Source organism: Heterodontus francisci, chromosome 27 (genome assembly GCF_036365525.1).
Source record: "Heterodontus francisci isolate sHetFra1 chromosome 27, sHetFra1.hap1, whole genome shotgun sequence".
NCBI lineage: Eukaryota > Metazoa > Chordata > Chondrichthyes > Heterodontiformes > Heterodontidae > Heterodontus > Heterodontus francisci.
Window position 1 is genome coordinate 33,423,706 of NC_090397.1, and position 27,992 is coordinate 33,451,697.

Sequence of the window (27,992 nt, forward strand, 5' to 3'; positions counted from 1 at the left end):
GACAGGTTTTCTTGAGTTTAACAAAGAAACAGATTAACTTTATTGTACCTAAACCAAACTAATAATAATTAAAATTGTAAACTGCGTGCCAACTTACAAACACACACACAAGGTTTACATTTACACACAAATAGGTTACAGAGTGGGAAAACGTAGATTGGTTGAGTTTAAGTCCATAGGAAAAGATGGGTACACAGATGGGTATATATGTTTGATGATTCGGCTGGCTTCTAGCTGAATTCATTGTGTTATGACCAGATACGAAAGGTGTCTAGGGGCCTGTTACTATCTTCACCTGGTCTTATTGCATCAGGGTTTAATTTTAAACACACTATTTTGAGCTCCCCCTTTGTGAATCCTTGTTCACAACTTTCCAATTATAAGGCAAAGAAATAAGCACAAACAAGTTTTCTGTGGTTTAAAGAAGAAAGATGAAATTTATGAAACCTTAAATTTAAACTCTAATGCAGTTAATGCCTATGGATATATGACGTGCCCATGCTAGCATGCACACGGTACACACATGCAAATAGGGACAGAAAAGCGCAGAAGAAAAAATAAGTAGAACAGTTTGAGGCAGTATCTTGTTAGTGTTTCTCGAACTCGCTGGTCTTGCATTTCGTTGGGGCCCAGTATTCGTCTTAAACCTTGTTCATGTAGGAGATTGTTCTCTCTTTGAGTTTACGTGTCTTCACAAGATTCAGTTCTATGGGAAAGAGATGAAGAGATGAAGACAGGCAGACAGGAAAGGAGATGTTCTCAGTTGTGAGTTCAAATCCTTTGTTGGAAGTTCAAATTCAAAAACTCCAGCCAGCTAGTCATGTGACAAACTGGTTTGCCACTTCTGTGTATTGGGGAAGCAACTACTGGGTCCCCATTGTTTCAACATTATCTGGTACTATGCAAATGTCCTTCGAGTTAGGGCTTGCAATTTTAAGCTTTTGTTAATGTGGCGAAATAATGTGTGCCTCAGTCTTGGCAGGTTGGGGGTTTGCCTGACAGGTGGTCCTGAGGTTTTTAGTTTGAAGAGGTAGATGACTGGTTCAGTGGGTCTCTTGGAGACAGTGATGCAGATGATTCCCTTCAACGGGGTTTCTAATTGTAGTCGGAGTATGCAAAGGTGGCCAGTCAACAGTCAGAGTTCGAAGCTTGTACTCTGAAATGGAGAGAGGGAAGGATGCCAACTTGGGTCTACACGTGTCAGAGTCAGGAAGCTTCTCCTTGCTGCTGCACAGAAGCACAAGCTTAAAACCACAGATGGGAAGGGGCTTGTCATATGACAGTCACCCAGTGATTCAAACATGGTAGCAGTGTTTCCCTTGCCAAAAAAAACAAAGAACAGGTAGTTCCTGTAAACTTTCTGGGATGAGCAGCCATTTTGTCTCCACCTCACAGGCCTTGCAATGTCAGATACAGTGTTGCAAATTAGGTGGCCATCCTAAGCTGCCAGCAAAGTCATCCTTCATCTGTTCTTAGTTTAGTTTAGAGATACAGCACTGAAACAGGCTCTTCGGCCCACCGAGTCTGTGCCGACCATCAACCACCCATCCATACTAATCCTACACCAATCCCATATTCCTACCACATCCCCACCTGTCCCTATATTAAATTCCTTCAAAAAATATAAATTCAGATCTCCAGTCAGTGAGTGAAGAAAATTATCATTCAACAAAGCAAGTTGGCGTGACAAACTTCATCCTTGGCTATGACAACACCATTCACAAAGTGCATCTTCCATCTATTTTTCTTTGCTTTGTGCAAAACTTTATACTTGTCGGCATTAAATTTCATCTGCGATTGATCTTTGTGGACATTCTTCATTGAGGTCAGTGGCAAGCGCCTGTCTGGATCGTTGTGTGAATACTTGGAGGAGGTAATCATTTGCAGTATTACCTTATTCTCAGTTTGATTCTTGCATCTTTAATGGTTGTCACTTCCTAAATGTGAATTTTCATAGATACTTGCAATTCAGCGAGTGACAAGCACTTCTCCAAACAGATGTACAAGACAACCAAGGAGACCGTAATTAAAATCATTGTTACGCAATAAGAAAATAACTACAGACTAACAGACTCATCGTATGCAAATGATAAATGTGCCTGGATATTTGCTTGGTTGCATTCTAGGCATTAATGGTCCATCAAGATCCGATGTAAGCTGCACTCTTGTTTTTAAAAAAAAAAGGTAACTTCAGTTTAAAATCATATATTCAGTTAATCATAGCCACTATTAAAGGCGAGGGTATCTTGAGCAGTGGGATAGAGCAGTCGGGTGGTGGGTGGGGAAGAAATGGCAGTGGTTGTCCATGTGTGGAGTTGCAGAGGATAGTGCTCATTAGAGAGCTGCCAACAATGTTCTCTACATTCAGTTTCTAGAAACTCGTCAACTCAATATCGGGTGCTTTGCAAATTTTAATTACCTACCAGAATGGAGATACATAATCAAGGTTCCACTCTAGTAATTTGGTAATCAGTGATCCAATGCTGGTGTGAATGGTAAGCAAAGCTCAATTTCAGGCACATAAAACATTATGGCTTGGATTTTGCAGTAGGAAGAACTGAGAGGCTTTTGGTGTTCACCGTCCTAAAAGAGGAAATTGGAAAAAATTCCAGCATCCACACATGAAGTTCAATGCGCAAATCAGGAAGTTGCTGTTCGATTTGCCCTGTTCCAGCAACAGCTTCTCTATACCAGTACCTCGCTTAGTCTTGGCATTCAGACAGGTGAAATCTGTGCTAAATAAATACCCACTAAACATGCCAGAGAAAGTTAAAACTTGTCGGCTGAAGTGTAAGTTGAATTTTTAATGGCATTTGTAACCTACATTGGCTCCAGTTCAAGCAATGTTTTGATTTTAAAATACTCATCCCTGTTTTCAAATCCCTCCATGGGCTAGCCCCTCCCTATCTCTGAAATCTCCTCCAACTCCACTTGTTGGCTTCCTTCCATCTACGAAAGTTAATGGACACATAGCACACAATCCATTTCAGTGGGGTGTTGTCTCCTGTTAAACCTTTGCTGCTGGCTATGAAAGCCAAGCCTTGAGAGGCACAAGTTCTGCCTCAAGTAGCACATATGAAGGTGCCAGATGATGATGTGAGTTGTTTTCAGCGTTGGCACCTGTTGCCAAGCTGCTGTAGCCATTGATCGTTGTGGTAGTGCATGTCAGTCCACAGGATGCATCACCAATTCCCTCTTTCGCCAACTAGTGATTCATAAGTGCGATAGTCGACATTTAGGGCCTTCATGTCACTCTTGCAAGCATTTTTGGAGCAGAGCTTTGGACGAACCACTGGTCTCTTGGCCCTGGCTGCCTCACCATACAGAAGGTCATTGGGTTTGCGACTGTGCTGTGTCCTGCAGATGTGTCCGATCCACTGAAATCACCTCTGTTAGCTTAGTGTCAACATACTTGGGAGCTCTGTCTTGGAGAGGACTGCTGCATTTGTCATTTGTTCTTGCCAGGATATACCCTTAATGCGCCACGGGTGAGAAGATGGAAGTTATTGAACTCCTTTTCCAGGTAACCGTAAGTTGCCCATGTTTCACAGCCAATACTGCAAGGTGCTGAGAACACATGCCTTATAAACCATCAACTTGGTCCGAAGGGTCAGCTTATTGTTATCTCATGCGTGTTTGGCGAGTTGGCCAAAGGTGGTAGCTGCTTTCCATGTCCATGTTTCAAACTCTACATCAAGTGACAGATTGTCTGTCACTGTGGACCCAAGGTAGCAGAATTTACTAATCATTTCCAGTAGGGTTCTAACCCCACAAACTTCTGAGATACTTGTGCTCCTCTAATTCTGGCCAGTTGAGCACCCCGATTTTAATTGCTTCACCATTGGTGGCCGTGCCTTCAATTGCTTAGGCCCTAACTTCTGAAATGCCCACCCGACACCTTGCTTTCCATCTTTAAGACAGTCCTTAAAACCTACCTCTTTGACCAAGCCTTTGGTCATCAAATCAAATATAATATGTCCTTGTGTGGCTCAGTGTCCTGTTTTGTTTTATAATGCTCCTGTGAATTGTCTTGGGACATTTTATTATGCTAAAGGCGCCATATAAATCAAGGTTGTTGGTAAGTCTTAATTACTGCTGAACAACCTCTTTGGCATTTAAAATTATCTTTTTCAAGTCTAAAGTTTCATTCCTTCATATTTTAATTTTGTTGGGAATTGAAAAAAAAGTTTGAAACAAATTACCTTTTTCTTTCTCATCTCTTTTCCCCCTCATTCCACTTTCTGTATCTTATATTGAATTAAATATTGTAACTTGCACTTCTTGGTTTCGACTCTGGGCAGGATTTCCATGGTGAGATGTGGACTCCCAGCCATTTCCAAGCAGGCCAGGTCAGATCTGCAACAATGAGCCCATGAAAGGGCCTATTGAGAACCCTCTGTTGCGCTGACTAGAAGTTTCCAGTTGACAGGCAGATCCCCTGCAGTGGCTGGCAGACTGGGCAGCCAGCGCTTCAGATTGCTTTTAAACCCCCATCCCCCCCACTTGCTATTGATGATGAAAAATAGCCCCAGGTGTGGATGTAGCCTGCAAAGACAGTCTGGCAGCTGTGGTCGTTTTTAGTTATACAGATTACAAAAGTGCTGAGAGTGAACCTCCGTCTTGAGGCGCCCTCTGTGTCTTAACTGCAAACAGCAGGCTGCAGTTATTTGACTGCTGGAGGGCCTCCTATTGGCATCGGGAGCCCACCCGCCAACCTTATTTGGGCAGCGAATGCAACCTCTGGCCATTAATTGGTCAATCCTACAAAAACTGTGTCAGGTGACTATTCCTGACACGGTGCAAGGTCGGGACCCACATTTGATCCCGACCCCAAACAGAAAATCCAACCCTTCATGTCTCTGAGGATTCTTAAGTCTGGTTGAGGAGATATGCTGTGGCTTGCCCTCTTCACATTGATCCCAGAACCCTCGTAGAGGGCAGCGCACTGTTTTGAAGTCCCCATGACTGTAAATTGCCACTTAAAAGCTCACAAAATGTCTGTGGGTAGCTGCAAGTGTAATGAATGATAGCAATTTGATTGCCACCGAGCACAAAACCTGGGCTCCATGAATAGCTTATTACTTGGAAATGGCTGTCAATGATGACGATTGCAGTTGTCGGTACTTCCTTATACAGAGCTGCAGGCCTTGAGAGAAGTAACAGTTTTGGAAACCCACGTTTGTATGGGCCCGAAAGCTGTCACTGAGTTCCACTTAAAAATGCAGAACTGGATTATTTTTGTCAATCATAAGTCTGTGAAGCAACTGATCTTAATTGGAGACATTGCAACTAAAATCATGGGTCTCCATTTGAATACCTTTTTCCGATGACCTCCAACAGAAAAATAGCTCAAATGTGGCCAATTTGTCATGTGAAATTTCCTAATTCAGTTTTTAACCATTTACCATCTGACAGTTGGGTGCTGTATATAGTACACTGAATTTGATGCTGATCCTGTGCTCTCCAACATGGGTGTGAAATTGCAGTCTTATCAGTTTTTTTAAAAACAAGGTTCTGTACATTTTTTATCCTGAAATCCCAACAATATGTTGTTTTGTATTCTGGCGGTGAATTATGACCCGATTGGATTCGTGGACTGATGATCACTGAGAACTGAATTGAAGCTGTCTAAATGCATTTCGGCAGTGAATTCCATGACTGTGGGTTGATTTCAGACTCAGACAGTGGTAGCCCATATTTATATATGTATATTTAATGCTAAACCCCAATGTTACTAAAATGCTTCAATTTCCTTGAAAATCTAAACTTGATGTGAAAGAAGAAATAAGTATTAGCTGGCTTTCGTTGACCTTGATAAAACTAATTGCTGCTTTTATGTTTAGGGGGAGGTGGTGGCGTAGTGGTATTGTCACTGGACTAGGAACCCAGACACCCAGGATGTTGCTCTGGGGGCATGGGTTCGAGTGCCACCATGACAGAAGGTGGAATTTGAAGTCAAGAAATAAAGCTGGAATTAAAAAGCTAGTCTAATGATGGCCATGAAACCATTGTCAATTGTAAAAACCCATCTGGTTCACTAATTTCCTTTAGGGAAGGAAATCTGCTGTTCTTACTTGGTCTGGCCTACATGTGACTCCAGACCCACACCAATACGGTTGACTTTGAAATGGCCGAGCAAGCCACTCAGTTGTATCAAACCGCTACAAAGTTAATAAGGAATGAAACTGGACAGACCACTCGACATCGACCTAGGCACCGGAAACGACAATGGTAAACCCTGCAAAGTGCTCCTCACTAACATCTGGGGGCTTGGGCCAAAGTCGGGAGAGCTGTCCCACAGAGACTACGTAAACAGCAGCCTGACATAGTCATACTCACAGAATCATACCTTAAAGACAATTTCCCAGACATCACCATCCCTGGATATGTCCTGTCCCACCGGCAGGACAGACCCAGTAGATGTGGCGGCACAGTGGTATACAGTCGGGAGGGAGTTGCCCTGGGAGTCCTCAACATTGGCTCCAGACCCCATGAAGTCTCATGACATCAGGTCAAACATGGGCAAGGAAACCTCCTGCTGATTACCGTCCCCCTCCCAGCTTATGAAACAGTACTCCTCCATGTTGAACAGTACTTGGAGGAAGCACTAAGGATGGCAAGGGCACAGAATGTACTCTGGGTGGGGATATCAATGTCCATCACCAAGAGTGGCTCGGTAGCAGCATTGCTGGCCGAGTCCTAAAGGATATAGCTGCTAGACTGGGTCTGTGGTAGGTGGTGAGGGAACCAACAAGAGGGAAAAACATGCTTGACCTCATCCTCACCAATCTGCCTGTCGCAGATGCATCTGTCTATAACAGTATTGGTAGGAGTGACCACCGCACAGTCCATGTGGCGACTAAATCCCATCTTCACATTGAGGATACCCTCCATCGTGTTGTGTGGCACTACCATCGTGCTAGATGGGATAGATTTCAAACAGATCTCGCAATGCAAAACTGGGCATCCGTGAGGTGCTGTGGGCCATTAGCAGCAACAGAATTGTACTCGACCACAATCTGTAACCTGATGGTTCAACACTCTACCATTACCATCAAGCCAGGGGATCAAACCTTGTTCTATGAAGAGTGCAGGAGGGCATTCCAGAAACAGCACCAGGCATACATCAAAATGACGTGTCAACCTGGTGAAGCTACAACCCAGGACTACCTGTGTGTCAAACAGCGTAAGCAGCATGCGATAGAGCTAAGCGATCCCAAAACCAACAGATCAGATCTAAGCTCTGCAGTCCTGCCACATCAAGTCGTGAATGGTGGCTGACATTGAAACAACTAACTGTAGGAGGTGGATCCACAAATATCCCCATCCTCAATGATGGGGGAACCCAGCACATCAATGCAAAAGACGAGGCTGAAGCATTTACAACAATCTTCAGCTAGAAGTGCCAAGTGGATGATCCACCTCGGCATCCACCTGAAGTCCCCAGCATCAAAGATGCCAGTCTTCAGCCAATTCGATTCACTCCATATTCTATCAAGAAACAGCTGAAGTCACTGAATACTGCAAAGGCTATGGGCCCTGACAACATTCCAGCAATAGTACTGAAGACCTGTGCTCCAGAAGTTGCCGCGCTCCTAGCCAAGCTGTTCCAGTACAGCTACAACACTGGCAACTACCCGGCATTGTGAAAAATTGCCCGGGTATATCCTGTGCACAAAAAGCAGGGCAAATCCAATCTGGCCAGTTACCACCCCATCGGTCTACTCTCAATCATCAGTAAAGTGATGTTGTCGACAGTGCTATCAAGTGGCACTTGCTTAGCAATAACCTGCTCCGTGATGCTTAGTTTGGATTCCGCCAGGGCCAGTCTGCTCCTGACCTCATTGCAGCCTTGGTTCAAACATGGACAAAAGAGCTGAACTCCAGAAGGGAGGTGAGAGTCACTGCCCTTAAATTCAAGGCAGCATTTGACCGAGTATGGCATCAAGGAGCCCTGGCAAAACTGGAGTCAATGGGAATCGGGGTAAACTCTCCTCTGGTTGGAGTCATACCTAGCACAAAGGAAAATGGTTGTGGTTGTTGGAGGTCAATCATCTGAGCTCCAAGACATCACTGCAGGAGTTCTTCAGGGTAGTGTCCTCGGCCCAACCATCTTCAGCTGCTTCATCAATGACCTTCCTTCAGTCATAAGGTCAGAAGTGTGGATGTTCACTGATGAATGTACAATGTTCAGCACCATGCGAGACTCCTCAGATACTGAAGCAGTCTGTGTAGAAATGCAGCAAGACCTGGACAATATCTAGGCTTGGGCTAATAAGTGGCAAGTAACATTCGCGTCATACATGTGCCAGACAATTACTATCTCAAACAAGTGAGAATCTAACCATCTCCCCATGACATTCAATGGCATTATGATCACTGAATTGCCCCACTTTCAACATCCTGGGATTACCATTGACCAAAAACTGAACTGGAGTCGCCATATAAATACCATGGCTACAAGAGCAGGTCAGAGACCAGGAATCTTGTGACGAGTAACTCACCACCTGACTCCCCAAAGCCTGTCCACCATCTACAAGGCACAAGTCAGGAGTGTGGTTGAATACTCTCCACTCGCCTGGATGGGTGCAGCTCCAACAGCACTCAAGAAGATCGGCACCATCCAGGACAAAGCAGCCCGCTTGACTGGCACCCGATCCACCACCTTCAACATTCACTCCCTCCAACACCGATACACAGTAGCAGCAGTGTGTACCATCTACAAGATGTACTGCAGCAACACACCAAGGCTCCTTAGACAGCACCTTCCCAACCCGCGACCTCTCCCACCTAGAAGGACGAGCAGCAGATGCGTGGGAACGCCACCACATGCAAGTTCCTCTCCAAGCCACACTTCATCCTGACTTGGAACTATATCGTCGTTTCTTCGCTATCATGGGGTCAAAATCCTGGAACTCCCTTCCTAACAGCACTGTGGGTATACCTACCCCACATGGACTGCAGCGGTTCAAGAAGGCGGCTCACCATCACCTTCTCGAGGGTAATTAGGGATGGGCAATAAATGTTATCCTAGCCAGCGACGCCCACATCCCATGAATAAATAAATAAAAATTCCTGCTTATATACAGCTTTTGAAAACTTCTGTTTTGGATGGCATTATGTTAATACAAATCTTCTCTGGTGAAGTGAATTGAAGTGTTTTTACATAGCCTCAATAATTTCATACATTGCTAGAATTCTAAATCGGGAGTTTTTGTGGCAGAAAACAAAGATTCTGCATTTCCTGTTGTACTTGGAAGTAACTAAAGACCTGTGGGAGATTTAACAAAACAAGCCATGTAATATTCCAAAAACCTACTTAACCAATGTATGGGTTTGATATGTAACCACAAGCTGCAAATACATGTCCATGCTTGGCCTGTATTCTCTAGAGCTTCGAAGAATGAGACCTACAAAATACTTAAAGGGATAGACAGGTTAGATGCAGCTAAGATGTTTCCCCTGGTTGGGGAGTCTAGAACCAGGGACACAATTCCAAAATATGGGGGAAGCCACTTAGGACAGAGATGAGGAGAAATTTCTTTACTCAGAGAGTTATGAATCTTTGGAATTCGTAACCCCAGAGAGCTGTGGAAGCTCAGTCATTGAGTATGTTTAAAGTAGAGATTGACAGATTTCTAAATACCAACGACATAAAGGGATATGGGGAAGGTGTGGGAAAAAGGCATTGAAGTGGATGATCAGCCATGGTCATATTGAATGGCGGAGCAGGCTGGATGGGCTGAATGGCCTACCCCTGCTCCTATGTTCTTATGTAAGTACATGATATAATTTTTCAGTAATTGATTATGTCTTACAACCAAAATAAGTCAATTAGGAGTTATTTTCCCCGATGGCTTTTCGCATAATGGTCGTGGTCAATGTATTTGAGCAGACCAGAAGGTCCTTTGTTTGTTTGATTCCCGTTCTGTATTGAATGAGCTCATTGTAGCTGGGAGACCAATTGCCCACAGACTGAGGAGGGGAAAAGTTACTTTGGGTTCCTGCTCTTCACTATCCAGTGACTCTTGGTGGAAGCTGACCATATGTATGCTGCAAAAGAAAAGGAAGATTTGTATTTTTCACAACCTCCAGGCATCTCAAAGTGGTTTGCAGCCAATAAAGTACTTTTGAAGTGTAGTCACTGTTTAGTGTAGGAAGATCAGATTGGAGAATTTAATGGTAAAAGCCTGCTTTAACTCAGCCTTGGCTCCTAAATGATGGATAGTAATTTGAATGTAGTACCCAGAGGGTTATTTCTAACCATGGAATACTACAGCAAGAGTGAGGAAACTATGAAAATTGAATGCAAAAAAAAACCAAATGAAACAAAACAAAATATCTCATGTTCGTTATAACATGGAGATTAGCACAAACTATCTTTAGTGTTCAAAATGTCTTTTAGCATATCATTTAACAAAGTGTTAGGCCAAGGTGAAGAGGGGGGTCACAGTCACCCCTCTGATTTGACCACAACAGGATTTATTCCTTTTAAACAGTGGTTGTGCTTCCCATCTCAGTGAGTGTTTTACCTTTTTACCTTTAATGTGATCGTGAAAGATGGAACAGGTTTTCTTGAGTTTAAACAAGAAAGGGGTAAGTTAATTATACTCAAGCTAAACCCAGTCTAAAACCATAAAAAATATGCTACACATTCACAGGATCACACACACACTTGCACGAGGATATCACACACACAAGTGGATTACAAAGTGGAAAGTAGGTTTTTTCGTTGGATTAAAGTCCAGAATAAATAAAAGTTAAATGCACAGTCTGAGGTTGGATGAGTCGGTGGTCTTCTGGCTGGAGTTGTATTCTTTGAAGTCTTTGGCTGGTCAGAGTGCACTTGATGGTTGGCCTGCTTTCCTCAGGGTTTTCTTGGAGGCAGAGTTGTAGGTGGCTTTCTTCCCCTGGTCTCTGGCTGTAGCAGTCTGTAGGCTTGGATTGTCCACAGTTGCAGATGGCTTTCAAACTTGATGTTTTCTGGAGAGAGGGAAAGGGAGGCGCACAGCCTTCTCTGCTAAGAACATAACATAAGAACTAGGAGTAGGCAATTCAGCCCCTTGAGCCTGCCCTGTCATTCAATACGATCATGGCTGATCTCATCTCTGCCTCAACTCCACTTTCCTGCCCGTTCTCCATAACCCTTCGATCCTTTACTAATTAAAAATCTGTCTGTCTCCTCAAATTTACATGTCCTGGCATCCATCGCACTCTGGGGTAGTGGATTCCACAGACTCACGACCCTTTGAGAGAAATAATTTCTCCTCATCTCTGTTTTAAATCTGCTACCCCTTATCCTAAAACTATGATCTCTTGTTCTAGATTGCCCCACAAGAGGAAACATCCTCTCTACGTCTACTTTGTCAATCCCCTTAATCATCTTATATACCTCAATTAGATCTCCTCTTATTCTTCTAAACGCTAGAGAGTAAAGGCCTAAACTGCTCAAACTCTCTTTATAAGACAAACCCCTCATCCCTGGAATCAATCTAGTGAACCTCCTCTGATCTGCCTCCAATGCAACTACATCCCTCCTCAAGTAAGGGGACCAAAACTGTACGCAATAATCCAGGTACAGTCTCACCAATGCCTTGTACAGTTGCAGCAACACTTCTCTACTTTAATATTCTATTCTTTGAGCAATAAATGCCAAAATTCCATTTGCCTTCCTTATTACCTGCTGTACCTGCATACTAGCTTTCTGCGATTCATGCACGAGGACACCCAGATCCCTCTGCACCGAAGCACTCTGAAGTTTCTCTCCATTTAGATAATTTGCCTTTCTATTCTTCCGACCAAAATGGATAACCTCACACTTAACCACGTTAAACTCCATCTGCCAAATTTTGGTCCATTCACCTAACCTATCCATATCCATTTGTAAATTTCTTATTTCTTTATTGCAACTTACTATCCCACCCATTTTAGTGTCATCTGCAAATTTGGCTGTAGTACCTTCTATCCCTGCATCTAAGTCATTAATATGGATTGTTAATAGTTGGGGCCCAAGGTCCGAACCCTGTGGCACCCCACTAGTTACATCTTGCCAACCAGAGAAAGACCCATTTATCCTAACTCTCTGTTTTCTGTTGGTTAGTCAATCCTCTATCCAAACTAATAAATTGCCCCTAACCCTGCTGCCCCTAACCTTGCTGCTGCACATTCAGTTACTGCTTGTCTCTTGTCTGTGTAACAGAACTCCCAGTTTTTTCAAAGATGGGCAGATGGTAACATGATTGCCTCGGTATTCTCTGGAACCTTTTAATGAAATACAAGGCTCAGAATTGGCTCCACAGGCCCCAGGATGCCAATATTTACACTCCGAGGGGTTTGCTCTTTCAAAGTCAATGTGTCAGGATTGCCTTGACTGCCGTGCTAATGAAGCAATCCGAGGTAATTCAATTACTTAGGGCAAGCCATTGTTCTGAGTCTAGGGCTTCTCAGACTTCTGGCTCCAGTTGGGCCTTCGAATGTGCAAAGGTGTTTCAGATGCAAAATGTGGTGGCCATCTTGGCTGCCTGTGTTTGAAAAGTTAACTAGGATTTTCTCCATTAAAAGTCTAAGGTCAGTTTCCAACCGATGAATTCATTTTTCTCATTTGGCATCTCGTGTTTTCTTGACAAAAGTATCGGTATGTTTAGATGAATCTTTGGTGCGGAGCATAAAAAGTTAACTCTTTATCCCCTACAGAACAAGTGCATAAGCACTTACAGCAATCAGAAGTTGAATATCTGCAGTTTGCTTTTCGATGGATGAATAACTTGCTGATGAGGGAGCTTCCCCTGCGGTGTACCATCAGACTATGGGACACATATCAGGTGAGTTCATATGTCCTTCTGGCAGAATTAATTGCACACTCTTGTGAAAGCCTGCTGACACAGCTGCAAGTCCTTGAAATACATTAACTCCACTAAGTTTGCCACTTCAGAATACTTGTCCATGGTTGACTGTTGAATTTCTCTCCTCTTTGACACCGATGGAAAACATGGACATGGAATTCAAAGCACGTGCAATTGCTATTCACCATAAGGAAAGTGATGAGATAGTGATGAACTCTTTCAGGCTGATTATACGAATTTTGTGTCAATATAAAAACACTTCAATCTAGCATCAACTCAATGGTTATATTAACTCTGCTGTAAAATTTGACAACCTGAGTGATCAATACCATCTTAAGGAAGTCACTTTCTACCCTTTCAACTTTGCACGAGCTGTTTGAGAGTAACTGGTACAAGCTGAACTTTTAAAAAGTTCTCAGTGTTGTTCACATTTTTGAAAACAGGTAGGTTGGAGAGGATAAGGTCAAGTGGCGCAGTGGTTAGCACCGCAGCCTCACAGCTCCAGCGACCCGGGTTCAATTCTGGGTACTGCCTGTGCGGAGTTTGCAAGTTCTCCCTGTGTCTGCGTGGGTTTTCGCCGGGTGCTCCGGTTTCCTCCCACAGCCAAAGACTTGCAGGTTGATAGGTAAATTGGCCATTATAAATTGCCCCTAGTATAGGTAGGTGGTAGGGGAATATAGGGACAGGTGGGGATGTGGTAGGAATATGAGATTAGTGTAGGATTAGTATAAATGGGTGGTTGATGGTCGACACAGACTCGGTGGGTCGAAGGGCCTGTTTCAGTGCTGTATCTCTAAATATAAATTTTTTAAAAATAATAATATAAAAAGTAGGTTTTTTCCTTCTTGTTGGTTCTGTTACTACTTGCCGCAGGCCTGGTCTGGCAACTATGTCCTTCAGGATGCTGCCTGCTTGGTCAGTAGTGGTGCGACTATGTCACTCTTGGTGATGGACATTGAGGTCCCTCACCTAGAGTACATTCTGTGCCAGTGCTACCCATAACACAAGTGGTGGTCAAGATGGAGGAGCACTGATAAGCAGCTGAGGGAGGGCAGTAAGTGATAATTAGTAGGAGGTTTTCTTGCGCATGTTTTTTCTGATGCCATGAGACTTCAGGGGGTCCAGAGTCAATGTTAAGGACTCCCAGAATGTACAATGTTGCGCTTTATTGCCGCATCAGTATACTATAAATCTAAGGCTGAGATGCTAAAACTGTACCGTGCCTTCGTCAGGTTGCATTAGAGTATATCATTACGTTATGGTCATTAGCACATACGGCAAGCACTCAAGACCTGGGAAGCAGCACAACAGATGCCGAGTGTCAGAGGATATGAGTGAAGACTGAAACAACAAGCCATCACAAAAAAATTGTTCTGGAACAAAATTAATTTAAACCATGACAGAGGAAGGGACAAGTGAACACAGCTATAAACTGATAAAGGCAAGTTCAGAACTGTTGTCAGGCAGCAGTACACAATGTTACGACCAGGTGAGGAATGTGTCTAGGGGTCTCTTGCTGTCTTCACCTGTTCTTATTGTTACACACTGTTTTGAATTTCCCCTTTGTGCATCCTTGTCACAGGTTCCAATTATAAGGCAAAGAACTGAGTACACACAGGCTTTCTTTGGTTTAAAGCAGAAAGCAGAAATTTATTAAAACCTTACACTTAAAACTCTAATATTGTTCACGCCTACAGATATATGATACACTCACGCTAGCATGCACATGCGATATGAACATGCAGATAGGAATAGAAAAGAGCAGAAGCAAAGTAGAACCATTTGAGGCAATATCTTGTTACTGTTTATCGAGCTTGCTGTCGTCCTTGATTGAAGATATGGCCTTGTGATTCGTTGGGGCCCAGTAATCTGGTTAAAACTTTGTTCGCGTGGCAGTGACCTGTGGACCTGTATGCCCAGATCTCTCTGCCTATGAATACTCCTAAGGGTTCTGCCATTTACTGTATACTTCCCACCCTTCTCTGTTTCACGTGTTTTCACAAGGTTCAGTTCCATGGGAAGAGATGAAGGCAGGCAGACAGGAGAGGAGATGTTCTCAGTCCCTGGAGAAGGTCTTTACTGCATGAGCACACAGCTTTGTCTGGCAATTCCTGCGTCTGGGAGTTCAAAAACTCTACAACAGCCAGGCAATCATGTGAGCACAACTGGTCTGACCACTTCTGTGTATTGGAGGAACAGGGACTGGCTACTTTTGTTTCCACATTGTCTGGTACTATGCAAATGTCCTTCTCGTCAGAGAGTGCAATTTTTAAAGTTTGAGTGTTCATGTGGCGAAATAATGTGTGCCTCAGTCTTGGCAGGTGGGGTTTGCCTGACAACAGGAAGAGTGATCAATACCTGGAATGGTCTTTTGTGCAGGATAGTGTGGGCAATAACTGTGGACTCTTTCAAGTCAGTTATACATTGTGATGGAAAGACAATAGATTTCGACAGCAGGAAGAGCGTCATGGGTTGAATTGTTCTTTAAAAATTTGTTCTTGGACCAGACGATAAGAATTTGGACTAGGAGACACCTAATCTAGTATCAGGATGATTAATTGAGGCGAAAAGCAATACTTAACAAATACAAGATATCCTTGCCTTTACTCTCCACAGGCTTTTGTGGCACAGACAGCTCGTGACTCCTTTTGTCTCGCCCTTTGTCATCTTCAAATCTCTGCACCAAATCTCTCCAGATCTGTTCTTTTATTCTTCATAGCCAGTGACAACTCCTGTGTACTGATTGGTTGGTTCATGCATATCCCTTTTTCGATTGGTCCTACCATATTGTTTCAGGACTTCAGTTTGTACGTTAATCATGATCGCATGTGCAAAATAATGTGTAATAACAGTCCATTATAACCTTGAGGTCGATTATATCATACATTTCCGGCAAGACTCATCCTGTTTTTCTTATACATTTTCATCATAACTTGTTACTTAGTTTTTCAATATTTGTTCTTTTTTTTCCCCTTTAACTGCTCATGTATTGGATCATACATTTCCAGCAAGACTCATCCTGCTTTTCTATTACATTTTGATCACAACTTGTTCCATCGTTCTGATATCTGGTTTCTTTCCCTTTTATCCGTTTGTTATTAGTCTGTGTATCAAAGTAATTCTGGTTGACTCAAATTGTATAGACAGCATTTTTTCCACTGAGACGCACAGCTAAAGTTAACTCTTCATTTACTAAAAGCTTATGCAAAACATATGAAAGTATATAAAATTGAGCATACAAAAAAAGGCCAGTAGAAATGACAGAATCCTCATTTCTTACAGTACTTAGCTTTGTGAACTGTTAATTGTGTTACATTCATAACTTGTTTTAATGTCAGACGTATATCTTTTGTACTACTTAGAAGCTAAATGTGTGGGCTGGAACTCCTGTCTAGCTTATGCTGAAATGAGCATACTTCCATTTTCCTCGAGCTATGTGAACATAAGCCCAAATATGATTACAAAAGTTATTGAATTTTGTTGACATTTTTTCTTTTTGTGTGAGAAATGTTATAATGCATCCTTGTTGGTCTGTGCAGTCACTAATCAAAGGTTATTAATGCTGAAATATTGATGAACTATTCTCCAAAGCAGAGAAGGGGGAAGATTATGCAAGAAATGTCAGATTTGGAAGATGAAATAGCCTTTACATATATTAAGAACTGAGTGCAGATTATTTTTGCAGTTGTGTAAGCTGTGATTCTATTAAGTATTCTTGTGTTAAAATCAATGAATGGCTGTAAGTGCAACTATTAAGTGTATACAGGCAAAACAGAAAATTTGATGACATCTTAAGAACAAAGAACAGTACAGCACAGGAACAGGCCATTCGGCCCTCCAAGCCTGCGCCGATCTTGATGCCTGTCTAAACTAAAACCTTCTGTGCTTCCGGGGACCGTATCCCTCTACTCCCAGCCTATTCATGTGTTTGTCAAGATGCCTCTTAAACGTCGCTATCGTACCTGCTTCCACCACCTCCCCCATCAGCAAGTTCCAGGCACTCACCACCCTGTGTGTAAAGAACTTGCCTCGCACAGCCCCTCTAAACTTTGCCCCTCGCACCTTAAACCTATGTCCTCCAGTAACTGACATTTACACCCTGGGAAAAAGCTTCTGACTATCCACTCTGTCCTTGCCACTCATACCTTTGTAAACCTCTATCATGTCGCCCCTCCCCTCCGTCGTTCCAGTGAAAACAATCCGAGTTTATCCAGCCTCTCCTCATAGCCAATGCCCTCCAGACCAGGCGACATCCTGGTAAACCTCTTCTGTACCCTCTCCAAAGCCTCCACGTCCTTCTGGTAGTGTGGCGACCAGAATTGCACGCAATATTCCAAGTGTGGCCTAACTAAGGTTCTGGACAGCTGCAGCATGACTTGCCAATTTTTATACTCTATGCCCCGACCGATGCAGGCAAGCATGCCGTATGCCTTCTTGACTACCTTATCCACCTGCGTTGCCACTTTCAGTGACCTGTGGACCTGTATGCCCAGATCTCTCTGCCTATGAATACTCCTAAGGGTTCTGCCATTTACTGTATTAGATCTTCCAAAATGCATTACCTCACATTTGTCAGGATTAAACTCCATCTGCCATTTCTCTGCCCGTCTCCAACCGATCTATATCCTGCTGTATCCTCTGACAATCCTCATCACTATCCACAATTCCACCGACCTTTGTGTCGTCCACAAACTTACTAATCAGACCAGCTCCATTTTCCTCCAAATCATTTATGTGTACTACAAGTAGCAAAGGTCCCAGCACTGATCCCTGTGGAACACCACTAGTCACAGCCCTCCATTCAGAAAAGCACCCTTCCACTGCTTCCCTCTGTCTTCTATGACCGAGCCAGTTCTGTATCCATCTTGCCAGCTCACCTCTGATCCCGTGTGACTTCACCTTTTGTATCAGTCTGCCATGAGGGACCTTGTCAAAGGCTTTACTGAATTCCATATAGACAACATCCACTGCCCTTCCTTCATCAATCATCTTCGTCACTTCCTCAAAAAACTCCATCAAGTTAATGAGACACGACCTCCCCTTCACAAAACCATGCTGCCTCTCGCTAATAAGTTAATTTGTTTCCAAATGGGAGTAAATCTTGTCCCGAAGAATCCTCTCCAATAATTTCCCTACCACTGACATAAGGCTCACTGGCCTATAATTTCCTGGATTATCCTTGCTACCCTTCTTAAACAAAGGCACAACATTGGCTATTCTCCAGTCCTCTGGGACCTCACCTGTAGCCAATGAGGATACAAAGATTTCTGTCAAGGCCCCAGCAATTTCTTCCCTTGCCTCCCTCAGTATTCTGGGGTCGATCCCATCAGGCCCTGGGGACTTTTTTTTTTATTTAGAGATACAGCACTGAAACAGGCCCTTCGGCCCACCGAGTCTGTGCTGACCATTAACCACCCATTTATACTAACCCTACACTAATCCCATATTCCTACCACATCCTCACCTGTCCCTATAATTCCCCTGCCACCTACCTATACTAGGGGCAATTTATAATGGCCAATTTACCTATCAACCTGCAAGTCTTTTGGCTGTGGGAGGAAACTGGAGCACCCGGAGGAAACCCACGCAAACACGGAGAACTTGCAAACTCCACACAGGCAGTACCCAGAATTGAACCCGGGTCGCTGGAGCTGTGAGGCTGCGGTGCTAACCACTGCGCCACTGTGCCGCCCGAACAAATTCTATCTTCATGCTTTGCAAGACGCCCAACACCACCACCTTTTTGATAACGACATGACCCAGACTATCTACACTCCCTTCCCTGGGCTCATCATCCACCAAGTCCTTCTCTTTGGTGAGTACTGATGCAAAGTACTCATTTAGTACCTCGCCCATTTCCTCTGACTCTACACATAGATTCCCTCTTCTGTCCTTGAGTGGGCCAACCCTTTCCCTGGTTATCCTCTTGCTCTTTATATACGTATAAAAAGCTTTGGGGTTCTCCTGACTTTTCATGACCCCTTTTAGCACTCCTGACTCCTTGCTTAAGTTCCTTCCTACTTTCTTTATATTCCTCAAGGGCTTCGTCCGTTCCCAGCCTTTTAGCCATTACGAATGCTTCCTTTTTATTTTTGACTAGGCTCACTATATCCCTTGTTATCCAAGGTTCCCGAAACTTGCCAAACTTATTCTTCTTCCTCACAGGAACATGCCGGTCCTGGATTCTAATCAACTGATGTTTGAAAGACTCCCACATGTCAGGTGTTGCTTTACCCTCAAACAGCTGCCCCCAATTTAAATTCTTCAGCTCCTGCCTAATATTGTTATAATTAGCCTTCCCCCAATTTAGCACCTTCACCCGAGGACTACTCTTATCCTTATCTACAAGTACCTTAAAACTTACGGAATGATGTTCACTGTTCCCAAAATGCTCCTCTACAGAAACTTGAGTTTTGAAGAAATCAATTTGACATTTTTCAGGTTTTACTATACCTTTGCTTGCGCTTGAACAAATGTTATTTTGCAATAAGCTTTCATAAGAATATTTTTTCCAGTTGTGATCCTGACATGTGCATATATGCGTTCAAGGTTTTAGGTTTTATATATTGGTTAGACCACACTTGTAATACAGTGTGCATTTCTGGTGTCGGTACTGCAGAAAGGATATTGAAGCACTGGAGAAAGTGCAGAAAAAATTTCGAAGGATATTACAGAATTGGAAGGATACGACTGAGAGGAAAGATTGAGCAAGCTGGAGCTCTTTCTCTGCTCAGAGAAGAGTAGAAGCAGACTTGATTGAGGTCTTTCAAATTATGAAGGAATTCTATAGTGTGAATGTGAAGATACTGTTTCCACTTGGATGTATCCAGCACAAAGGGGCATAAGTATAAGATAACCAAATAAAGAATTTATGAACAATTTCTTCACACACAGAATGGTGAGAATGTGGAACTCGCTACCACATTGAGAGGTTGAAGCTGACATTGATGCATTTAAATGAAGTCTTGATGCATATATGAGGGAGAAAGTAATAGAGGGAATAATTAGAGTGGGAAGAGGCTCTTGTGGAGTATAAACCAGCATAGACCAGTTGGGCTGAGTGAAAACTCCACCATGATGGCCAAAGACTTATAAAAAAAATTCAATAAGCTCTACAGTCAGCAGAAGATACCAACAAAAAAAGAAATTTCTCCCAATATTTGTTTAAAATCTTATTACCAAAATGAGAAATGTAAATTGTAAAGGAGGCTTTTAACGTAATATAGGCATTTTAAAAATTACTCAATTTAAAAGTGCTGATTAACTCCTAACAAGGATTCACATCAATCACTGGATCAGTGAATAACAGTTGAGGATGAAAAGCCAAGGAAACTATTTGCATAAGTAGCAAAATAGACGATCGAAACAAAATAAAGTGCAAACTTAACTTTTTCTTAGGATATTGCAGAAAAAGCAGTCTAAATTATTACCCTGAAGGAATTGTTTATTCACTGTAATATTGCCCACCAGGCGTGCAAGGTCAGAAAATTATCCATTACCTTCAACATAAAAATTCAGCTTTCTCAGACTGTCAAGCGTTGCCATTTTTTCCAAATAATCTTAGTATTCATGTTTGTTTTAGTCAAATATCTTATAAACCAAAGAGAAAGAATGCCATTTTTACAAGGCGACTGTTTGCTCAAGAAATTAATTTACACCATGTTTGAACAGCTTGTATGCAAAAATTTTGAAAACTGTTTTAAAATCAAATGTACATTATATAAATGCTTCAACTAATTCATTCCTTGTTGCATATTAAAAATGAGTTTATTTAGCTTATGCATCAACTTCTATTCTAAGCTATAATATCACTTTAGTATCTTGAAATGAAATGCATTTTACTTCTCTGCAAAAGATGCCATCCATGTGCACATTAATGGTATCACATATATTTAGCCCCACTTTCAGATGATTTCTGTTAGCGCTTCACAAGTTTCCCATGTCTCATTCATTATTCTGAAGTAGTATTGATCCATCCCAATGCTTTCAGCCAATTTGAAACCACCATTTCACACATGTTTAGGTACCAGAGCACACAAGATCTGTTTTCGATGTTGTTGACCTCTCTAGTTTACAAAGATCCCTCCAAAAAGTAGTTATTTAGCATGTCAACTGTCTCATGCTCAACTCCATAAGTCCCTTGTTGATGTAACATCCCCCCGGACAAACCTTTTCTGTTTATCTGGTTTTGCTGTCTAGACAATGTGCTGCTTGTAAAGTTGTCTCATGGCTCTGTGCTGCTCACATCTATCTGTTTCAGTCTGTCCTTCGGAATTGTCCAGATCTTCCCACCCCCTTCCCTCTCCTCCCCATTTAAAAGATGTTGAAAGTATATTGCTTGCAAATTTCCTGGTAGCTGCTCTATTTTGGGTCCAGCTATCATTCTTCCCCACTGTCTTTATCTGGAAATAAATTTGTGGGTGGCGCAGTGGTTAGCACCGCAGCCTCACAGCTCCAGGGACCTGGGTTCGATTCTGGGTACTGCCTGTGTGGAGTTTGCAAGTTCTCCCTGTGACCGCATGGGTTTTCGCCGGGTGCTCCGGTTTCCTCCTACAGCCAAAGACTTGCAGGTGATAGGTAAATTGGCCGTTGTAAATTGCCCCTAGTTTAGGTAGGTGGTAGGGAATATGAGATTACTGTAGGGTTAGTATAAATGGGTGGTTGTTGGTCGGCACAGACTCGGTGGGCCGAAGGGCCTGTTTCAGTGCTGTATCTTAAATAAATAAAAATAAATAAAATAAATAAAATAATTTGAGTTGTTGACTAACTTTGCTTTAGTCCACTTGCCCAATTCTGTGGCCAATGATTAATTTTCTCAGTTTTCCTATTTGTTTTGCCACTTTTGCCTTGCATTGGAATTATGTCTGAGAAGCTTATTTCATAACACCTCCATTAAAATTTCTTGATCCCATACACCTGTCATTAAGATCTCCATTTAGATTGTTGCAAAATGGTTTACTCCTACTTTGCAACCTGATGTCTTTTTTGTTAACAGTGCATTTTGCTTCCATTTATTCAGCATTATTTTGTTCTTGATTCTGCTTTTTTGGCCTCCTTGTCTCGAGAGACAATGGGTAACGCCTAGAGGTGGTCAGTGGTTTGTGGAGCAGCGCCTTGTGTGGCTATAAAGGCCAATTCTAGAGTGACAGACTCTTCCACAGGCGCTGCAGATGAAATTGGTTGTCAGGGCTGTTACACAGTTGGCTCTCCCCTTGCACTTCTGTCTTTTTTCCTCCCAACTGTTAAGTCTCTTCGACTCACCGTTCTTTATCCCCGCCTTTATGGCTGTCTGCCAGCTCTGGTGATTACTGGCAACTGACTCCCACGGCTTGTGTTCAATGTCACAGGACTTCATGTCGCGTTTGCAGATGTCTTTAAAGCGGAGACAAGGACGGCCGGTGGGTCTGATACCAGTGACGAGCTCACTGTACGATGTGTCCTTGGGGATCCTGCCATCTTCCATGCGGCTCACATGGCCGAGCCACCTCAAGCGCCGCTGGCTCAGTAGGGTGTATATCCTGGGGATGTTGGCCGCCTCGAGGACTTCTGCATTGGAGATACGGTCGTGCCACCTGATGCCAAGGATTCTCCGGAGGCAGCGAAGATGGAATGAGTTGAGACGTCGCTCTTGGCTGACATGTTGCCGAGGCCTCGCTGCCATAGAGCTTCTTGATTACGTAGTTGAATATAACCAGTAATGTCAACCATTTTTAAATCCAGTCTAAAAGCAGAATGCATATGGCCTCTGACAAAACTGACAGTCTAGTTCAGTCCCATTAGTTGAAATGCCAGGAAAAAAAACTGTCAGGACATGTTGGCTGGGATGCTATATCAAGGTAAATCTGGGTTGTTATTCTTGGGTGTATTTTGAAGTCACAAGTATTGTGTTCTTTTTAAAGTTTCTTTTTGCTAATTTCCTGGCTGTTGAGTGTCGTGTAAATTCAGCACCAGTGTTTGCCATTTTCTAAATTTCTTGTTAGCACCATTTTAAAAGAGAGTCCATATTGTATGTGTTGCTTTTTATTATTTACATGGAATGTGGTACTGTTCTTCATGATTAACTCAGTTTCTGTTTCAAAGAGCCACTTGCTAAATACAGAAGCTACCTATAATTACAACTGTGCAGATATACAAAAGCAAAATGCTGCTGGAAACTTGCAATAAAAGTGGAAAATGCTGGAAATACTCATCAGTTCTCAGCATCTGGAGAGAGAAATGTTGTAGGCTCTCAACTAGTAGGTTGTAAGTAAACCAAACAAAACTTATCTTCAAAAACAAATATTTTCATTCTAGCAGTTAAAGGCCATGTCTAGATACAGTATAACTGCTAAAAATGAGGGTGCATCCCATTCATGTGCTTCTCCTTAAAGATGACCGGGACCACCATTTCTCCGGGTAACCATTTTCATCATAGACGACTGGAGGTCACTAGAGTTCATCGACTGCTTTTTCAACTATGGGATTTGGGTTTGAGTCTGATGCAGACAAATCCTTTTTTTTTATGACAGACATAAGGTCCTAAATGAAATGCACTGGTCAGTCTCAGCCCAGTACCTAATGGTTACAAATCCACAACAACTACCTGAAATTCAGCAGCAATGTGGCACTGTCACTCTCAGAAACCCGATAGATAGCCAGTGTGGAAATGAAAATGTTATTGTGGTACAATAGAGATGCTGCCAGACCTGAGTATTTCCAGCACTTTTTGGTTTTAGTGCAATAGAGTGCAGACTTGTCAAGATGGGGATAACAGACTGGAGTAGAAGCATTTAGTCTGTTATGCTTGACTTAAGGGTGCATTATAGTAATGATGAGTCTTAAATTCCCGGCACTAACATCCCTCCTCTGAGCACCAAAACAGAGTAATAGGCATCTCTTAATGCACTGGTTTAGTGGACAATTAGCTACATTTTTATTTTAGAGAAAAATAATTAAGGTTTAGAACTTTGCTTAAAGTGGGTCATTTTATTGCTGGAAAATGTTAAGTAATCATTCCAGTGATATTTTGAACTTGAAAATCTTCCATTAAAAACTTAAGATACAGTAATATGTACACTTTGATAAACTTGATCTACATATAAAACACATCAGTATAGAGTTGACTTTGATCTTACTTTGCTTAACAATCACAAGATCATAATTAATCCCCCCCCCCCCCCCCCCAAACTGTGTAGGAATTTCATGATTTATCAAAGTGCTGTCTGGGCAAGTATGCCTAGTGTAAAATTAGTGTGTATAGGCAGAATAAATTGAATATTACTGTAAAGCTATCAGGAAACATGAGCTAACAAACAGCAATAAATGTGCATTTATTTTTGAAGTTGATTTAAAATTTAGGTTGGTTTATAAGTTCTATCCGAAGACTAATTCGGATCACCCATCAAATAAGGATTTATTTGAGGTGATTGGTTTTTGTCCATTGAGAGATTGGAACTCCAACAACTCAATCTACTTGTTTATTTAGTAAAGCAGGATCTCTGACTAATTAAATGAATAATAATATATAGCATATTATACTGTCACTAATTTGATTTGTACTTTAAAAAAAAAATGCTTACTTGCTGTAATTCGTGGTTTATGTTTAATTTCTTCAGAAATGCTTGAATTAGAGATATTGAATGCTTTATACACCTACTAAATTGTAGGTTAAAAAGAGAAAATAAGCTAGCTAGCAACCTGGAAGCTCTAACTTAGTAAAATATTTTAACAGAACAACATTATAAGTCTAAAGCATAGTGTGTCGTCAGGCTATGTACCAAGATGGCAGGCAGATAAAAACAAAACCAGGAGCAGGTCGTCAATAAATCTCATTCAGATCCAAACCATAAAAGGTTTAATGTCACATGCTTCAGGTAAGAAGGTTATTCATCTTTTAAAACCAGTCAGGTATTAACTGAAAGTATATTCTATAAAATTAATCTGACAGAAATAATTGATAACTTGGAACTTTTGGTGATGGCTTAGAGACCAGTTGCTGCTGCTGTGGCATGAATGCATTCTAATTTGAGGTCAGAAATGATTGGTGAATCTGAACTTGTGTTGTGGGATTGCAGTTATAACTGATTATCAAAATTGGCTATCCCTAATGGGGAACAGACTCAAAGATGAGTGCTGCAAAAAGCATTCATGAAAGGATGAAAGATTTATTCAATATCCTGACAGGAACTGTGACTTCTAACCACTCTGAATGATACGTGCAGAAGCAGTAACCTACTTCTAAATGTTAAAATGACAGTCACAAAAACAAACTCTACTGTTTCTCAGAAATTGGACTCCATCAATGGTATAGAATTCAGATACTGGCTTCTTGAACCATTTTTTCTTTTGTAGAAACATACATTGTGATAATCAGTGGTGAGACTGGAGTTGATCCTTACTGAGCATTGAGATTGGGAAGTGGGGGGAAGAGGGAGCTTATCAGACGGCATGCCTGAAAAATGTGTGATTCCAGTTGAAGTTTTGGAGACCAGTGCGATTTAGAGGGTGGAATGCACAGTTGATTAGAGCTTCCCTGCTCTTCTATGAACAGTACCATGGAATCTTATATTTGCATCCCAACAAGTAGTCAGGGTTTCAGTTTAATGTGTTATCCAAAAGATGGCATCTCTGACAGTCCTGCTTTCCCTCAGTGCGGCAGTGGAGCGTTAGCTTAGAATTTGCGCTGAAGGCTCTAAAGTGGGATTTGAACCACAACCTTCTGACACAGGCAAGAGTGCTACCTCTGAATCAAGGCTGACATCACATACATTTCGGAAGGACAGGTAAACCTATTGATGGCCTTGACAAGTAAGGACGGCAGGTTGCTGGAAGCCCGGATGGGGGTACAGCTACAAGAAGCAAGCCTGAGGTCTTAAATGGCCCCAGAGACCAGTGAGTGCAACTGCCAGCAGACTCAAACTTAACTTTGAATCGTCAATGAATTACAGGGGGTTTTATGACAGCACAACATTACAGAAATACAAGTGCACTAAGTTGGTGCTCTTGACATTTCTTTGCAGATGAAGATTTTGGGAAGGTTGTAGTCATCAGTTGCTGCAGGCCCGCTGGTGGCTAGTCAGGCCTATCCGTGACTCGCAGATTCTCCCACAGCGGGTACAAGTGAAGGTGTAGTTGCTGCTGGGGGCAGTTGGTGAAGACCTGTTATAGCATCGTCTATAAGTATCACAGTAACAAATGTTGACTTGATGTGAAATTTGCTAATGGGGCGCAGACTCACGGGTGAGGGCAGGTGTCAGGATGTACTGATTTGATAAATATATACATATATGGTTAAATTCTGCTTGATCCTCTTTAATTACATCATAATGCATGAAAGTAAGTACCAGCAATCCCAGATGTTAATAATTGTTACGACCGAGGCGGGAGGAGTGCATTGTTTTTTCTAGTTCCACGTCGTCACAGGTCACAACATATATTTAAATGTTTACCCAGTTACTGATACGGTCAATCGTAGACTATATTTTTTTCTCCCAGAATAAAATACACCAACCAGGTTTCTGTAATAAACAACAAAATTATCAGTTTATTATCAAACAAGACTTGATCAGTAACGAAGCAAAGCATTAACACATGGATTGAAATCTGAAAGTTCCCTTTTTACCATAGCCCCCTCTCTCTCTCTCTGTCTCTCACACACACACACACACACACACACACACACACACCAGTTAACTGGGGAAAAGAATATTTCTTTTAGAGCTCTGTTACAAAAAAAAGACAACAGAAGACTACATTGGCCAAATACTTGCTAATTCTTGAAGAAAAAAGATATGGAAAGATGTCAGTTGTCCCTTTTTGGTTTGGCATCCCAAATACGCGTAGACAGCTGTCTCTGGGATCTTCCTAGAACAGTTCTTTTCTGGCAACGTTGAGGATCATTTCGGCAGGCTTTCCAGAGAAAAGCGGCAACGTATTTCTGGCAGGCTTTTCAGGAGCAATGTAGCATCAATTTTTTTATTTCTTACACTCGCTTCCAAGAGCTTCGCAGAGATGGAAAAGCTGGCAGGCTTTTCAAAGCAATGGAGAAAGGCTGAACTTTTTTTTTCTTTGGCAGATTAGTTCCTCCTTTCAGAATACTGTCCAAACCCCAACTGACTGTCCAAAGTGAAACCAAAGACAATATCTCGAGTCAAGCCTCCTGACCCCTATAAATCTTGACCTGTCACTTCTTTGTAATCATCTGCCCCAACTCAAAATGCCCCTGCTGGGTAATTACCTGAGGACAGGTGACATCCAGTCAGGGTTGTTGACAAACCAAGTCCAAAAGACCTCATGATGACCCCGGTGGAAAAATTCCATGGAATCCTTTTCAGTTTTCCCAAATAAAACAATGTCTATAATTCTAAAATACACGAGTCCTTAAAAAAAAAACTAACAAAAAAGTACAGAAGCGTGTTCATAACATAATGGAGATAATTTCAATCGTTGCCTGAGGAATAAATTCCTGTTTATTTCATATAATTTGCGTACATGCTGAGATGTGTAGTATTTTAACTTTGTATTGGGCCATTTCTTGCAAATGCTTGGTACAATATTTCACATTTTTAAAAAAAAAACTGCAAATATCAAATCAGAAACAAAAGCAGAAAATGTTCAAAACACACAGCACTTAAGTCTGCACCTGTGAAGAGAACAATTAAATATGTCAGGCTGCAGAAATGTAAGTTTGCCCGATTGTTACCATATTTTGTTTATATTTTTCATTTTTATATTGTATCTGACATGAATATCAAATTCTGTTATAAAACACTTCTTAAACTTGTGTTAAGCTGGATGGAATTTCACCAATAATATTTCTGATTTACTGTAAACCTGGTTTAGTCTTGCACCAGTGAAAGTAGTGTAGAGTCTTTGATACATTTCCTTTTTCTCATTGTGCAAAAATGTTAGCCTTGTCTTGTCCATGCCATGCACTGATTGAATTCACTCTTTATGAATAATTTACTGCTGTTTTTTTTAATGAAATGCTAAATTTGTTATCCACAGCATTCTTACTTTTCCATTGTAGAGTTTCTTGGTCTTGCATAGAGTTAGGCAGACACAGCTTACTTTGATCATCTACATCATATCAATATGCAACTATTCATATTCAAACATTATTTGATAACTTGGTCAAATTGTAGCTGTTACATTGGTTGCAAAATATTAAAG

General features: G+C 41.9%; 1 protein-coding gene across 8 annotated transcripts in view; it reads left to right on the forward strand.

Moving 5' to 3' along the window:
• tbc1d22a (TBC1 domain family, member 22a) overlaps positions 1–27,992 on the forward strand; it is a 534,956-nt gene that overhangs the window by 349,074 nt on the left and 157,890 nt on the right. For 5 of the 8 annotated variants that reach the window (XR_010977650.1, XM_068059138.1, XM_068059134.1 and 2 more), the window contains one exon: positions 12,694–12,821. The exons of the other annotated variants lie outside the window; for them this stretch is intronic. Coding sequence is in view for 4 of the 5 variants with exons in the window: in XM_068059138.1 (XP_067915239.1) it covers positions 12,694–12,821 (128 nt within the window). In the remaining variant the exon portion in view is untranslated. The remainder of the gene's footprint in view (positions 1–12,693; positions 12,822–27,992) is intronic. 8 annotated transcript variants of the gene reach the window in all.